This window comes from Gadus macrocephalus, chromosome 5 (genome assembly GCF_031168955.1).
Source record: "Gadus macrocephalus chromosome 5, ASM3116895v1".
In the NCBI taxonomy this organism is placed as follows: domain Eukaryota; kingdom Metazoa; phylum Chordata; class Actinopteri; order Gadiformes; family Gadidae; genus Gadus; species Gadus macrocephalus.
In genome coordinates, this window is record NC_082386.1 from 18443574 (window position 1) to 18459304 (window position 15731).

Genomic DNA, 15731 nt, shown 5'->3' on the forward strand with positions numbered 1-15731 from the left:
TCCAGGATTGCAACCAATGAAGATTTGAAGATGAACAACAAGTAAATCATTTTTAATCAGTAGATATCTTTATTTATCTTTATTACATAGATCTGTTGACAGTGTGCTTGTACATATATCTTATGCAGTGTGATTGAAGTGCTTGGTTTGGCATTAAGAAAACAGGACAAGAATGACGTCCATCTTCCATCATAGCGGCGCCCATTGCAAGGAGGCCAGGCTAGCTCATACACTTTATACACAGAGAGTGTGATATGTTTAACACACAGCTAACCAAAGAAATATTGGGCTATCCCATATATACACAGAATGTGTGATATGGTTAACACACAGCCAACCCAAACACTGGTCGGGTTTTTACCCTCAAGGAAGAGTCCCTTTTTCACCGGAAAACGCAACTTTGTTCTTAGATATTTGGCCTATCGACAGTATATATGTCGTAGTCCTTCTAAAAAATACTGTTCAGTTGACTTAAAAGTAGATGTTGTTTTTTCTGAAACACAACCACACACACTCGCACACTCTCCCACACACAAAAACACACACACACAGACACACACACACACACACACACAGAAATACAAATGCGCACACACCCACACGCACGCCATGCCAATAATAAAAACATGTTGAGTAAAGGGAAGGTGTGAAGGTGAAGCTGCTCTGGTCGCCCACGGACTCTGGCTCGGTGGGGGCTGAGAGTGCGATGTTTTGACTGGCAGTGTGTCGCACTCCTCCACACCGGCGAGACGGCAGCACGGAGCGCGTTTTTTTCTACACAAGCCTACGACTACTGCGAGAGGGTTACGGGGGTTAAACGATATTCACAACACCCTCGAGGGAAAAGGGTTGGCGTGTAGCTCGAGCGAGGTGAGAGACAAACGCCCGGGTGAGGTCGGAAAGCGACGGGGGGTCGTCTGAATAAAAGGTCAGATGCATCTTTGTAGCTACACCGACGGCGCGGTGCGTGTAAGGTCTGGGTGGTCACAGTTGGGAGGTGTGGGCCGGGTTGGTGGTTGGTGGTTGGGCCTGGTTGGTGGTTGGGGGGGATGGGGTTAGGTGGGGTGATGGGGTTGGGTGAGGGTGATGGGGTTTGGTGAGGGTCTCGGTTGGGGTGGGTCGGTGGATGGGGTTGGGGTTTGGGGGTTTGGGGGTTTGGGGGGAGGGTGGTGCGGTTTCTTAGGCAAACCGGGGTTCATGCCGCCTCCTTCTTGTCCCGCTGGGCGGTGCGTCGGATCTTCAGCTCCGTCAGCTGGATGTATCGGATGACGTTGGTGTCTGTGAGCGGAGAGAGGGACACAGCCGTTTGGTACGCAGGGCGGGATGCGACCCAGACATGTCCATCACTAGGTGAGCCGTTTACCGTCAAAGCTTATCCTCCTCATAGATCTTGATAAGATCTCTAAGGAGGATAAGCTTTGACGAAAAAGATGCAACAAAGATAGCTGGGATAAGATCATCTTATCCCAGCTATCTTTGTTGCATACGGGGAATGGGTTAACCTAGTGATGGTTAGGGCTTGGCTCTTGGTTCTATGAACATCCTTACTGTGCCGACAGTTATATTGTTTCATTTTCTTCGGACAAATGTACGTCGCTTTGGATAAAAGCGTCTCCTAAATGCCCTTAATGTTAATGTAAATGTAAATATAAATATAAAGAGAGAGCGGGAGAGAGCGCGAAACCAAGACAAAAACGTCCCGTCCCTCTCTGCTCCCTCCCTCGCCATGTGTCTCCAACAGTGACAAGCGCTGCAGCCGCCCACTTGTGATTGACAGGCAACATGGCTTTCCTGGACCAATTAGGGTAGAGAGGCTCTGATTGGTCAGGAATGAGCAGGGAACTATGGAAATATAAATAGACTCATAAAAGGAGCCAGGCATAGTCACCTCGAAACCGATATTCTCACATCACATTTCCTTCACTAACATCATCTGACGGAGGGTGAGGTCATTTTAAGCAATTACACTCAAAATATCAGCTCTTCAAACTTACATACAGCTCCTTTAAATTCCTAAACATTTAGATTCACATTTACATTTAGGGCATTTAGCAGACACTTTTATCCAGGGTGACTCACAATAAGTACATTTGTCAGTAGAAAGACAAACAACAATATTTCGCTATCGGTATACGTAGTAAGGATGTTTATAGAACCAAGTCCAAGTGCCTAGCAACTAACAATCGCAAGGTGAACCCATTCCCCGTATACAACAATGATCAGTAGGATAAGATGCTACACAATGTGAGTACTATTTTTAAGTGCAAGGACATACAACACACAAAAAGTGCGTACATTCAGTGCATTAAAAAAAGGGTTTAGGTGAACTATGACCGAGTGGAGGCTTAGTTATGGTTCAACGTCGACGTAACTCAAGGGGGTTTGCGGACCCATTGCGTCCTTGCGGACCCTCCTTGCGTCCACTCAAAAATTGTAACCTTACGTGGAGGCGACGCAGAGGGTCGGGCTGCGATTGGTCCGCTCGCTCAAACCCGACGCAGCGTCTGTGTTGGTCATTGCGTCGGAACCATAACTGAGCCTTAAGCCTTGAGTCTGGGAGCGAGGGGGTTGCGGGCTCTCACCGGACGGCTCCTGTTTGTGGGACTCCTTGAGGTAGTGCAGGGCCTTCTGGAAGTCCCCCAGGTGGTAATAGGCCACGCCGGAGCGGTACAGGGCCTTGAAGTTCTCCCCCTCCTTCCGGAGCACCTTGAGACAGTACTCCTTCACTCGCTCGTAGTTGACCAGCTCCATCTGCAGCAGGCAGGCTGTGTGGAGGAGAGAGGAGGAGAGGAGCAGGGCAGGGTCCGCTCGCGTCACCACACGCAGCACGGTTTGGGTTGCGGTGCGCTGGATGGTTTAATGGTCGATGTTTGAACGTGGAGGTGCACGGTTACATTTGTCTGGAGTTGTTTACTTGAAGGAAAGGTTGTGTAGGCTGCGTTATGTGCCGCTGGTTAAATACACGTTACATAATAGTAAAATCGAAATACAGGTGATGGAGCAAACATTATTCCATTATTAATATTCTTATTATTCCTATTATTAGGTATTCACAGTGTATCTATGGATACTTATTGTTATTATATTATCATTATTATAATATTTTTCTTATTCTTATAAACTGCAAGATCAAATCAAAGCATGGTGACTCATACCCTCATTATTGTTTGATATGGTTCTGGAGAATTTTCGAAATGGGTTTCAACAGTGAACATCAAAAGAAACATGCACGTGATGGTGAGGGTGATGGTGTTGGTTCTGATGGTGGTGGTGGTGAGGTGAGGGTGATGGTGGTGATGGTGTAGATGGTGTAGATGGTGGTGATGGTGTAGATGGTGGTGATGGTGATGGTGCTGTTGGTGATGGTGGTAATGATGATGTTGATGTTGATGGGGGTGCTGATGTTGATGGTTGTGATGGTGATGGTTGCGATGGTGATGGATTTGACGGTGACGCTGCCGACGGTTCCTACCCGCCAGGCTGTTGTAGCACTCGAGCTCCGCGTTCTCCACGGCCCCCTCCTGCTCCTCCGTCAGCGGGCTGGACTTACCGTGGCTCGTCAGGAGGAGCGAAGGCGGGGACTTGGGGGTGCTGGACCCGGTCCCAGCAGAGCCAGTGTCCGGGTCTCCCAGCACGCGACACAGACCCTTCATCTCCAGCAGAGCGCGGTGGTACTTCCCGATGGCCTCCCGGTACTTCTTGTCCTTGTAGCATTGGGTGCCCTGCGTCTTGAAGTCCAGCGCCCGGCGCACTGTGTCGGCCGGCTCGGAGTGTGCGGAGGACGGCTGCCGGAGCTGCGGCCCTCCGTGGTGGTGCCTCTGTTGTTGCTGGTGCTGGAAGCGGGCATCCTTGGTGCGGAGGTTGGGTGGCTGCTGCTGCTGGTGCCGCGGGGATCCAGCCGCCGCGCCGCTGTCACACTTCCTCCCCGGGCCTGCAGCCTCCCCGTCCTGGGCAGCCGGGCGGACGCTCATCGTCTTTCCGACGGTCCTGTATTAGCGAAGGCTCCGAGTGGATCTGTGTTGTTCCGCGCCGTCAGACTAATAACAACGGGGGGATTTGAGATGCGGGGTCGCTGGTGGCATCCTGCTCCTCGGCTCGTGCGTCCGCTGGAAGAACCACGCGCAGATGAACGCCCTCCGCGCGCGCGAAACAAACGGGCGGAGCGCTCCCCGGTGGAGGGTTGGTGTCTGACGCTCTCCGATTGGTTCTTCAACACAGCCTGTTTACTCGGACCAGTCTCTCTCTCTCTCTCTCTCTCTCTCTCTCTCTCTCTCTCTCTCTCTCTCTCTCTCTCTCTCTCTCTCTCTCTCTCTCTCTCTCTCTCTCTCTCTCTCTCTCTCTCTCTCTCTCTCTCTCTCTCTCTCTCTCTCTCTCTCTCTCTCTCTCTCTCTCTCTCTCTCTCTCTCTCTCTCTCTCTCTCTCTCTCACTCGCTGTCTCTGTCTCGGGCTCCTCGTGCACACCCCGTCTCCCGGTGACGGGGTGTGATGGTGTGGTGGGCAGTGGTTCTGGGGAGAAGATGATGATGTCATCCCAGCCTGACTCCACGGAGGGGAATGCCGTCCGTCGGAAGTTCTCGGAACTCCAACTGGCCCTGTTTCAACCGACCTTGGGAATGATGATACGTTGATGAAACCTTATGGAGTCGATCAGGTCCGCCTCTAACCGGCCATAATGGCTAATTAGCGGATGACGCACCAGTCATGACATGAGAGTGGTTTTGAATATTTTACAAACTCGAAAATAAACAATTATGACTTTAATCACATACATTTATTTCTCTCTCTTACACACACACACACACACACACACACACACACACACACACACACACACACACACACACACACACACACACACACACACACACACACGCACACACACACACACGCACACACACGCACGCGCGCACGCACGCACGCGCGTGCACACGCACGCACGCACGCACGCACAGCAGGCTATTCTAAACGTCTGACATTTTTACTATCGTGTGGAGCATATAAATTATACAGTGAGTTATCTGTTATATTTTTTTCAGTAGAGCAGTCTGAATAGAAATAGAGCCGTGGTTCGGCTCGACCGCAGACCTTTAATTTAATAGTTATAATTAGGGTACGTCATCACGGCGCGCCGCCAGTCGAGCGTCTCCTGTTTACAACATGGCGGCGGGGGATATGAGAGGTAGCTACACTCGCTCTCTGATGTCCTATTGAACAAAACACGGCTACGATTTAAGTCGATTCTATGGTGTGGTGAATGGATTTTGTTGGCTTGCATTTGGTTTTCGAGGACTACCGGAGATTAACGTCGGTAGTGTGTGAGGAAGGTCTCCTCCTCATCCTCATCTGGCCAGCGCAGCCTGCTAATGATGGATGATCAACTACATGTTTATACGGATCTATTAATCGCTGCAACACATTAGGATTTATAATAATATGTAATATATCTTTTACAACCGCATCCTAACACGGCCGTAGTGTTTCAAATTAAGTATATGTATGGCTGATGACGACCCCTTCCGTTTCCCAGACAACCTGTTGGGGATCTCGTGGGTTGACAGTGGATGGGTGCCCATCCTCAACCCGGGCAACGTGCTGGACTACTTTTCCGAGAGAAGTAACCCATTTTACGACCGCACCTGCAACAATGAGGTGGTCAAGATGCAGCGGCTCACACTGGAACATCTGAAGTTAGTATAACGTGATTCATGTTTATTCATGATTTATGAATTGATAATTACGCACGATAGATGCCCCCTCAAACACTTACCTGCTCCTTCATGACCTGTATCATTTATTCACTGTCTTACCCCTACCTGCTCCTTAATGAGCTGTATCATTCTGGATTCACTGTCTAACCCCTACCTGCTCCTTAATAGAACTGTCTGTGCTAGTTGTTTTGGATAAAGGACCAAATATTGAATTATAATAGTAAATGTATGAAGCACGATTTGTCTCTCATTGCCTGTTCCCCTTTCTCTGTTGTGGAAGTTCAACACACGTTTTCTGTTTATTGGTGTTTCCAGTCAGATGGTGGGTGTGGAGTACATTCTTCTTCATGCCCAGGAGCCCATTCTGTACATCATCCGCAAGCAGCAGAGACACGCACCCTCACAAGGTAGGAACAGAGACAGGTACCCACACCATCACAAGGTAGGCCTCAGAGATAGGCATCCACACCTTCACAAGGTAGGAACAGAGACAGGCAGGTACCCACACAACACAAGGTAGGAGAGACGGGCACCAATACAACACAAGGTAGGAGAGACGGGCACCAATACAACACAAGGTAGGAGAGACGGGCACCAATACAACACAAGGTAGGAGAGACGGGCACCAATACAACACAAGGTAGGAGAGACGGGCACCAATACAACACAAGGTAGGAGAGACAGGCACCAATACAACACAAGGTAGGAGAGACAGGCACCCATACAACACAAGGTAGGAGAGACAGGGACCCATACAACACAAGGTAGGAGAGACAGGCACCCACACAACACAAGGTAGGAGAGACAGGCACCCACACAACACAAGGTAGGAGAGACAGGCAACCACACAACGCAAGGTAGGAGAGACAGGCACCGACACAACACAAGGTAGGAGAGACAGGCACCGACACAACACAAGGTAGGAGAGACAGGCACCCACACAACACAAGGTAGGAGAGACAGGCACCCACACACAACCCACACCGGCAGCTGGCTGGCTACAGAAGTCCAAGAAGCATTGGATCTTCTATTGGTCAGACAATGGGATCTGAACTCTGAACATTTCTTATAATTTTTTGCCCATCCCCTGTTATCTCTGTGATAGCCAATACAAGTAGTTCAACATACATCTATTGATGCACTTAGTCACATCATCAGTGATGGAACCTGGGGTCATTGGGCGTTTCGGGTCTCGCAAAACATCATACACCCTCAACCAGGCGACCCAGCCGGGATTGATCAAGTCCCAACTTGTGTCTAAAGTAGCATGCACCCACGGATCGCCCCTCTTGATCCACAGCCATCTAGAGGCCTTCTCAGCTGCCTCTGTGGTGGTCTTGATGGCCTTCCTCTGACGTGCACCTGTGACTCCAAGCATGCTGTATGCTTTGCTGAACATTTCTTATAATTTGTTGCCCATCCCCTGTTATCTCTGTGATAGCCAATACTAATATATGTTAGATTATACGATTATTATGTGGTCATAATCCATGCTGTGAATTATGTCAGAAGAGAATGGTGGCATAGTCACGTGCGTCTATGCACTGGTAATCAGGCGACTCAATGAGTTTGAGATTTGCTATAAAATTAACCACAACTTGGAAAAGTTCACAAAGAAACCTCTCTGCCAACACTGGGCTGTCTATCCCCGCTTGTCCTGAAGGGGGCCCCGTCACGGTGCCGCTGGCTGACTACTACATCATAGCAGGGGTGGTGTACCAGGCCCCCGACCTGGGCTCTGTCATTGGATCCAGAGTGGTGAGGGTGCACAGTGCACACACACACGCACAGACTCACACATGCACGCACGCATGCATGCGCGGCCCGCGCACACACACACACCTACCTGAACCAACACGCACCTGAGCACAAACACACACACATACACACACACCCCTGAACCAACACACACACACACACACACACACGTGTACACAAATGCATGAATACACACTCACTCACACAAACACACACACACACACGTACTTGCACGTACACATGTACTCGCACAGACACACGCGTACACAGCCTGCACACACACAAATGCATGAAGCCACACACACTTATGGAAATATGGAGGTTTGTGTATGTATATGACGGGAGTGATGCTGTGGTTCCAGCTGTCCGCGGTGCATGGGATCCAGTCGGCCTTCGACGAGGCCATGTCCTACTGCCGCTACCACCCCTCTAAAGGCTACTGGTGGCACTTCAAAGACCAGGAGGAGAGAGGTGGGTCTGCCTACTAGAATCCTATCTCACAACACCCAACCCACCATCTTCAGGTTTCTTCCAGTGGATTTGGGCCCTTTTTCCTTCATCTTAACCCTCAGCCTGTGGGAGTTCTGGGGGATGATTCACTGATCTCATACGCGAATGACCCGTCCCTGGAAGTTTGATAATGTGATGCGTTATATCAGGAAGGTTTTAGCGCAAGGAAATTATAAGGAAACTTTTCTAAAGCTTTACTAAGGCTTGACACAAATCCCAGAATATAACTTGAAATATGACTAATATCTATAATAAAGATACATAATTATAAAGATCATATCTTTAAAAATAGTACTTAGTATTGTGTAGCATCTTATCCTAGCTATCTTTGTTGTATTGGTTCTCTGAACATCCTTTCTTTACCGACAGCGATATATTCTTGTTTCTCTTTCTTCTTACAAATGTACTTAAGTCGCTTTGGATAAAAGCGTCTGCTGAATGCCCTGTGTGTAAATGCAAATGTCATGCAACCAAAATATATCATGAAAGCTACACAGCATGGAGGTTTGTTGACCACCTATCGTGCGTGTTCCCTAACTCTCCACCACAAGCTGGTGTGTAGTGAGCGTTCTGGCACCGATTGGCTGCCGTGCATCACCCAAGTGGGTGCTACATATTGGTGGTGGTTAGTGAGGTCCCCCCTTCACTTTAGGCGTCTTTGAGTGTTATTAATTATTATTATTCTTCATGTTTAACCTCTGTTTTCCTTTTATTCCTAGTCTGTTTTACATAGTTTTGAATGATGACTATATGCTCTGTAAGGTGACCTTGGGTGTCTTGAAAGGCGCCTCTAAATTAAATGTATTATTATTATTATCATGTGCTGCCCTCCAGAGAAAGCCAAGCCTAAATCCAAGAAGAAGGAGGAGCCTAGCTCTTTGTTCCAGAGGCAGCGCGTTGACATGCTGCTGCTTGACCTCCGCTCCAAGTTCCCGCCCACATTCTACCAGGTGAGGGTTGCTCTGAGCTCTGAGGTCACTTCTTCTGTGACAAGGTGTTCTTCAGAAGATCCCCGGCTGACATCGGATTTGCTTGATTATCATCCCTAATCTGTCTTTGATCTTTTTTTTCCCAGCCCAAACCTGGCGAGAAACCAATCCCAGGTATGAAGTCAGACCTCAAGCTCACACCATGTGTAGAATTCAGACCGTTGCTCATTGAGATGTTTGACGGCAACAAACTAGTTTATTCAATTTGAATATATCAAGTTAATTAAATCCCAAAATAATAGCACTCAACCTTCTTTATATAAATGACAAAACAAACCGATAAGTGTCAACGAGTCCCACTTTGAGATAAGGCCTAAAAAAAATTGTTGTTTGGTTCCGGTTTCCGATCTAACCTGTCAATTTATGTGCGACCCAAATTATTTTATCAGCTTTATAAAAAAGCAAATTATAATTACGTTTTGGTACAGCACCTCTTCATTCTGTACAAGGATGAGCGAATTTTCTCGCTTTTTAAATGAAAACAACCTGCCTATCATTCGCTGCCGCTGGAAAAAATAAAATAAAATAATAAAATTAATTCCCTACCTACCAATGACCTCAACTGACAACCAACAGGAACCAAACTTTTTTTTTTTTTAGGCTTAATCAACCAATGATTTAGTCTTCAGTGTGCCATGAATGTTTTAGCCTCTAGGGGGCAGCAGAACCCAGATACACAGTGCAGCGTGCAGTGCCTCTTTAATCCCTGTGTGTGTGTTTGTGTTGCGTTCTCGTAGTGGAGGTGAAGAAGGAGCCGGAGCCTCCTGCAGAGACGGTGAAGCAGGAGACGGAGCGAGAGCCGGCCACCAAGACCTCCGCCCCTGCCCCCCCAAGCAAACCCCCCCCGGAGAAGAGAGCCCGACTCCAGTGATCAGGGACCCCCCCCCCCCCCCAACCCGGAGGAACCCTGTGGATCAACCCTCAGCCAATCTGCCTCTCCTCAAGCCGGACATGGAGGCGCCAGGGAAGCCCCCCTTCTCAGCCAATCAGATGCCAAGTAGTTTTGTTTTTTGATTGGCTGGGAAGGGGGCTTCCCTGGCAATAAAACACATTCATACATACATACATACACACATAAACAGTCTTGTACTCTCACTCTTCAGCGGTTACATTACAAAGCAGCTGTAATCCCACAAAATCGACCCAGTAGCGACATCACAAGTGGGCGTGTGATGTCACTACCTGGCTGAACTGTACCGACTGGTAGGCTCATGTATCTGTCGGTCATCTGGGTGGACCCGCCCACGTGTGATGTCACCATAGGGTAGATTCTGAAGTGGCTGGTCATGGCTAACAGACGTAAACACAGCTGGTGGTAAAGATGTCAGAGCTTTTTAAAGCCTTCCCGTTGTGCTGAGTGAGTTTTGTATGGGCCTGTCGCAAGGCTGACATCAGCGGGCCGTTTTGACATCAGCAGTATTTTCTTTCCGTAATGAATCATTAGGTCATTCTTACTCATGAGCTTTGCTGAGTGAGGGGATTTATCGCAAGACAAAGAAAGGGTTGTCTTTTCAGTCTTCAACATGTTTGATGTTTTGATCAAGAAACCTAATGCTGGCTGGCCTGTTTTTGATAAAAGTACATTCGTATCCTGTTATTCTTCGTGTTTTATTATTTGTTTAAAATAATCTGATTCAGTTAAAAATGAAAGTGCATTTTGAATGGCAAGATTGACTTTGTGTCAAATAAAATGTGTTTTGAAATGTGTTGTATTTATGAAATAATTTGGCCTATGTGCAATAACTTCCTCACAAACACAATTGACCAATTAACGAATTGAATTAGTCAATTTCCTAAACCGTCGAGTATACATTTTACAGATTTCTTGTTCTTTGTCAAAGCGTGATGCAAAGATCTGTCCACACGATGGCGCAATCGGGCTTTAATTCTACGAAAGTGTACGCACAAATTTCACCCTCACTCCTGTTTCTGTGTTGCCTTTTTCCTCATCCCTTCGCATCTCGTCATGTTCAGGTTCATAAGGCAACCTCTTTAAAAACGTTTAGTCCGTTTTATCCGGGGCAGAAATGGACAAAGATAGGTGACAGTCCGGCTCACCAGCGGCGTTACACGAATGCCACGAAGAAGAAGCGGCGCGCAGGGTGTGGTGGGATAGGAGGCTTCTCCGTGGAGGACCCGAGCGAGAGCCCCAGCTGGCTGCAGAGAAGATGGCTGCAGCGGGGACTTTCAGGCCGACGTCTGGAGACAAGAGCACTTCTCGTCATGCCGAGTGCTGACCACCGGCTCCCCGACGTGTCGGTCCCTTCCTTCGTTGATTCTCCTCCACTCAGTTGAGATTGGACGGGGTGTGTGCAAACATGGGGTCTCAAACTCTACAGATCCTCAGGCAGGGGCTGTGGGCTTCGATCACAGGCGGATGGTACTACGACCCCCATCAGAATACGTTCGTGAACGCGTTGCATCTGTACATCTGGCTGTTCCTGCTGTGTTTCCCCTTCACGCTGTACATGGTGAGTGTGTGTCTGTTCACTGGCCGAGCGCCCCGGAAGGCAATTAAGTCAAATAGATTTAATGTTTCGTCCCAGGCGATCCTCTGTGGAAACTAAGACAACAATGCACCGTGTCATAACATTAATATAGCCGTTTTAACCGCTGTTAAACCTTACTAAAACACAATCTATGCATAATAAAGCCCCTTGCCTGTGGGTTCATACGGGAGCGTTCCATAACAATGCGTGATTCTAATGGCATTGTGTCAAATCTGACGCTCAAATTGTTCCAGCAAGTGTGCCAACCAACGGGTCGGTTGACCCCTCTACAGTTCTATTGTTTATTTGTGAAATCCCTTTTGACAATACTACTCTTGGTTGCTGTAAGTAGGGCATACATTGATATAAGGATATCTTCTATTCAGTAGGATGTATTTGCCCCATCCCCCATGGCTTGGTGACCCTGGCCAGTACACTGATTGAAGATCATCACTATTGAGTAAATGAACTCATGTAACACCTCCTTTATCAATAGCCATCCAATCGTGCTGATATCAACCATCACAACACGAGTTAAAACCTACTACTGTTGAATTATCTCGATGAGCCATTAGCTGTCAGAAGGTTTGGTTTTAAATCAGTTTATTAGGATGTTAAATATTAAATGAACACGTACTGCCTATTTAAAGTGTCTTTATACATGCATAGTGACGGCTATATTGAGGTTGAGGTCTGCTGTCTATTCCTGGAGAGGAAGTAAATAGACCAGTGGTATCCTGGCTGTGATCAGAATAGCTAGTAAAGGCCGATACATGATTATAAACAGCCTGTATGGCAGATATACAGCTCTAAATAGTTTGAAAGGCAGATATACAGTTATTAACAGTCTGAAAGGCAGATTTACAGTTGTAAACAGTCTGAAAGTCATATATAAAGTTATAAACAGTCTGAAAGTCGGATATACAGTTATAAACAGTCTGAAAGGTAGATACACAGTTATAAACAGTCTGAAAGGACACTTAACAATCTGAAAGGCAGATGTACAGCTATAAACTGCTGTTTGATAGCCTCTTCCTTCTGAAATGTGTTTATTTGAAGTTACGTTATTCACAGCAACCTGTTTCTCTTTAGATAAACTTGACCTGAAATGGCCATGATCCCCGAAGCGTGAATTAGAAAAAAAGCAACCCCAACTACTTGCATATTGTGTGGCTGTTTGGCTGATTTAAAATTGATTCTATGCATAGATTTATCACACCCAGTGTAAACAAATCATGTGCAAACCAGCGGGTGGTGAGAACGCTCAGAGAAGCCTCGGTGGGTTTTATCCGATGAAACAGAAGTAGTAACTATTCACATATACTGTGATGTCCACTGACCCATCAATTAATGAACTCAATTACTACTACTCGATTAATTCACTGTTCTCACACACACACACACACACACACACACACACACACACACACACACACACACACACACACACACACACAGGCCCAATCCCAATGTCCGGACTCATGGACTTTGATGCGCCTTCTCATGAAACAAATTATTAAGGCATTAAGGCTGTCCCAATGTTGAATTCCAAAGGGCGTTATGGTTTGAGTCCACACTTACCGAGCCCTTTCCGTGAGTTCGCATCAGTGCAGACTTCACCTAAGGGAATTACCCACAGTTCATAGCGTTGTGACGTTTACCGCGGAGACCATAGGGAAATCTGGAAATTAGAAAGGTAAACAACAAGACAAGGCTATTGTCAATGCGCGACCAGATGGGAATTTCTGGCTTTTTTCAGTGAGCCGGATCATTTGGATCAGCACACCAGCAAGAGCCTGCTCTTTTGGCTCCGAAACGGCTCTTCATATTTCTACTTATACCTTTTATAATTCAGCCAAATTTAGCCCGTTGTGACTAATGATTAGTATGTGTAGGCCAACAATCAACTAAATTATTCAACCCACACGCATCCACTCACTTATCACCTGAGATCAATTAAGTCTGTGAGTCCTTAGTCCTCGGGGCTCACTTTGGGATTGGGCCACACACACACACACACACACACACACACACACACACACACACACACACACACACACACACACACAGAGAGGGACACACACACACTAACGTGTGGCTCTTGGCCCCACAGGCCCTGCCGCCCACCCGGGTGATCGTGGGGGTCTACTGCGGCGTCATCGGCACCACCTTCCTGCTGCTGAAGACGGTCAACTACCGGCTGCACCACGCCCTGGACGAGGGCGAGGTGGTGCAGCGGGGGGGCAAGGAGGCCCCGGGGGGCGGGGCCCGCGGCGAGGGCCCCCCCGCCGATGGCAACGCCCGGCAGGAAGACAGCAACGGGCCGGGGTGAGGGACGCACACAGACAGGGCGGACAGACGCACACGCACGCACGCACACACACGCGCACGGGTCATAGAGACTGTACTGGTGGCTGTTCTGGATGTCGGTCACCGACGTCAACGCAACGGGGCTTTTATTGTGAAAGTCTGTTCTTGATAAAACACACACACACACATACAATCACACACAATCACACAGAAACACACACTAACACACAGAAACACAATCACACAGAAACACACACACTAACACACGCTCATCACAAATGCACGCACACACGCACACGCACGCACACAAAATCATACAGAAACACACACACTAACACACAGAAACACAATCACATAGAAACACACACGCTAACACACGGAAACGCAATCACACAGAAACACACACTAACGCACACACAATCACGCACACTGACACACACTAGGTTAAAGGTTAACAGTCTTATTGTGAAAGCATGAAGTGTAACTGTGGTACAGGACGAGAAGCACACCGTGACGCATCGCACCGGAAGACGTTAAGTTTCCCTCAGCGGTGGAGCGCACAAAAATAATATGATTTAGTTCCTGCGCACAGGAATTTCCAGGGCTGAGAACCACAGGACTGACGTAGGTTCTCGGGCGCTGGGTCTCTTCAGGTCCACCCTGAAGCTTTCCTTGGATGAGCCACTTTTACTCTTAAGGTCATCAGCCTCGGCGAATGAGCAGCCCTTCTCTGTCAACACCCGAAGTGTTTCCTCCGATAGGTCACCGAGCAAATGGAGATGTACTTTAAAAGTGGTGAGCTGTACTCCCTGCGCACACTGTACGTCCTGTACGTCCTGTACGTCGATATCTCTGCATCCGTGTCAGTATAGCGTATGCGGCGTATTAGGTATCCTATATAGGAGCCATGGACGTGAGACATCTCTCAGAAGTTTGAGTGCTGGTGTGAACGTCTAAGAAGACGGCTCTCAGAGGAGCGCAGGGAGGAGACGGTGGCTGGGGGAGGGTTCAGCAGGCTGAAGGGGGGGGGGGGGGGTCCGGGCCTGGGGGTGGGTTCAGCAGGCTGAAGGGGGGGGGGGGGGGTCCGGGCCTGGGGGAGGGTTCAGCAGGCTGAAGGGGGGGGTCCAGGCCTGGGGGTGGGTTCAGCAGGCTGAAGGGGGGGGGGGGGGGTCCGGGCCTGGGGGAGGGTTCAGCAGGCTGAAGGGGGGGGGGGGGTCCGGGCCTGGGGGAGGGTTCAGCAGGCTGAAGGGTCCGGGCCTCGATCGTCGTCGGTGTTGGCGCTTTTAAAATGGAGGCCAGCCAATGGGTCTTTGGAATATTGCCGATCGGTCACAGATCACTTTAATGGAGAGTGAAGTCAAGCCAAGTTCATTTGTAAAGCCTGTTGTCACAATTACAGACTCAAAGGTCGTCACCGGACAGCCACAAACCAGAGCTCAGAAACCCATTTGGGGAAAGTAAAAGGCATTCAGAGACCCCTAGCTCGCTGACAGTTTGGCAAGGCAAATATAATTCTATGTGAAAAGCCACGATAAAAAAGAATCCAAGCCTCACAGACAAGTCATCTGTCAATAGGGCAGCCTGCGTCAGACCAAAACCCAGCTACAGGGGAAGTGGTTAAAAAAAAGCCATGTCAGACAGGAAGCAGAAAACCAAATAATCTCCAATTAGAGTTGCGTAACAAGTCATCTGCAGTGCTAGAAAACTACAGGAGTGTGTATGCTAACACAGAGCTTGCCGCAGCGCTAAATACCTACAACACATTCACAATGCTAACACAGAGCTAGCTACGGTGCTGCATAACTACCACACATTTATAATGCTAACAGAGAGCTAGCCACAGTGCTGTACATCTCCAACCCATTCACAATGCTAACACAGAGCTAGCTACGGTGCTGCATAACTACCACACATTTATAATGCTAACACAGAGCTAGCCACAGCGCTGTACATCTCCAACCCATTCA

The 15731-nt window shown here is 48.3% G+C and overlaps 3 protein-coding genes across 3 annotated transcripts; 2 read left to right on the forward strand and 1 right to left on the reverse strand.

Moving 5' to 3' along the window:
* Positions 1 to 65: 65 nt before the first annotated feature.
* LOC132457372 (tetratricopeptide repeat protein 9A) lies at positions 66 to 4625 on the reverse strand. The gene is made up of 3 exons (XM_060051656.1): positions 3473 to 4625; positions 2583 to 2765; positions 66 to 1278 (listed from the first exon to the last, which is right to left on the reverse strand). Exons 1-3 carry the CDS (start codon positions 3969 to 3971, stop codon positions 1196 to 1198), a joined length of 765 nt encoding a protein of 254 aa, XP_059907639.1. The 5' UTR covers positions 3972 to 4625; the 3' UTR covers positions 66 to 1195.
* Positions 4626 to 5041: 416 nt separating this feature from the next.
* med6 (mediator complex subunit 6) lies at positions 5042 to 10668 on the forward strand. Its single transcript, XM_060051658.1, has 8 exons — positions 5042 to 5179; positions 5528 to 5687; positions 6024 to 6115; positions 7372 to 7466; positions 7829 to 7937; positions 8811 to 8926; positions 9052 to 9079; positions 9703 to 10668. The coding sequence occupies exons 1-8, from the start codon at positions 5158 to 5160 to the stop codon at positions 9834 to 9836; spliced, it is 756 nt and encodes a 251-aa protein (XP_059907641.1). The 5' UTR covers positions 5042 to 5157; the 3' UTR covers positions 9837 to 10668.
* Positions 10669 to 10867: 199 nt separating this feature from the next.
* LOC132457423 (pecanex-like protein 1) lies at positions 10868 to 14754 on the forward strand. Its single transcript, XM_060051723.1, has 2 exons — positions 10868 to 11436; positions 13568 to 14754. Exons 1-2 carry the CDS (start codon positions 11284 to 11286, stop codon positions 13784 to 13786), a joined length of 372 nt encoding a protein of 123 aa, XP_059907706.1. The 5' UTR covers positions 10868 to 11283; the 3' UTR covers positions 13787 to 14754.
* Positions 14755 to 15731: the final 977 nt, after the last annotated feature.

Bases quoted from the DNA above. Each gene is read 5' to 3' on its own strand.
- LOC132457372 (XM_060051656.1), bottom strand. From the start codon at position 3,971: ATGAGCGTCCGCCCGGCTGCCCAGGACGGGGAGGCTGCAGGCCCGGGG. The intron at 2,766-3,472 runs GTAGGAACCGTC...TCCTCCACACAG, and splicing joins GTGCTACAACAGCCTGGCGG to CCTGCCTGCTGCAGATGGAG. The intron at 1,279-2,582 runs GTGAGAGCCCGC...CTCCGCTCACAG, and splicing joins CCACAAACAGGAGCCGTCCG to ACACCAACGTCATCCGATAC.
- med6 (XM_060051658.1), top strand. From the start codon at position 5,158: ATGGCGGCGGGGGATATGAGAG. The intron at 7,467-7,828 runs GTGAGGGTGCAC...CTGTGGTTCCAG, and splicing joins CTGTCATTGGATCCAGAGTG to CTGTCCGCGGTGCATGGGAT. The intron at 7,938-8,810 runs GTGGGTCTGCCT...GCTGCCCTCCAG, and splicing joins CAAAGACCAGGAGGAGAGAG to AGAAAGCCAAGCCTAAATCC.
- LOC132457423 (XM_060051723.1), top strand. From the start codon at position 11,284: ATGGGGTCTCAAACTCTACAGATCCTCAGGCAGGGGCTGTGGGCTTCG. The intron at 11,437-13,567 runs GTGAGTGTGTGT...TTGGCCCCACAG, and splicing joins TCCCCTTCACGCTGTACATG to GCCCTGCCGCCCACCCGGGT.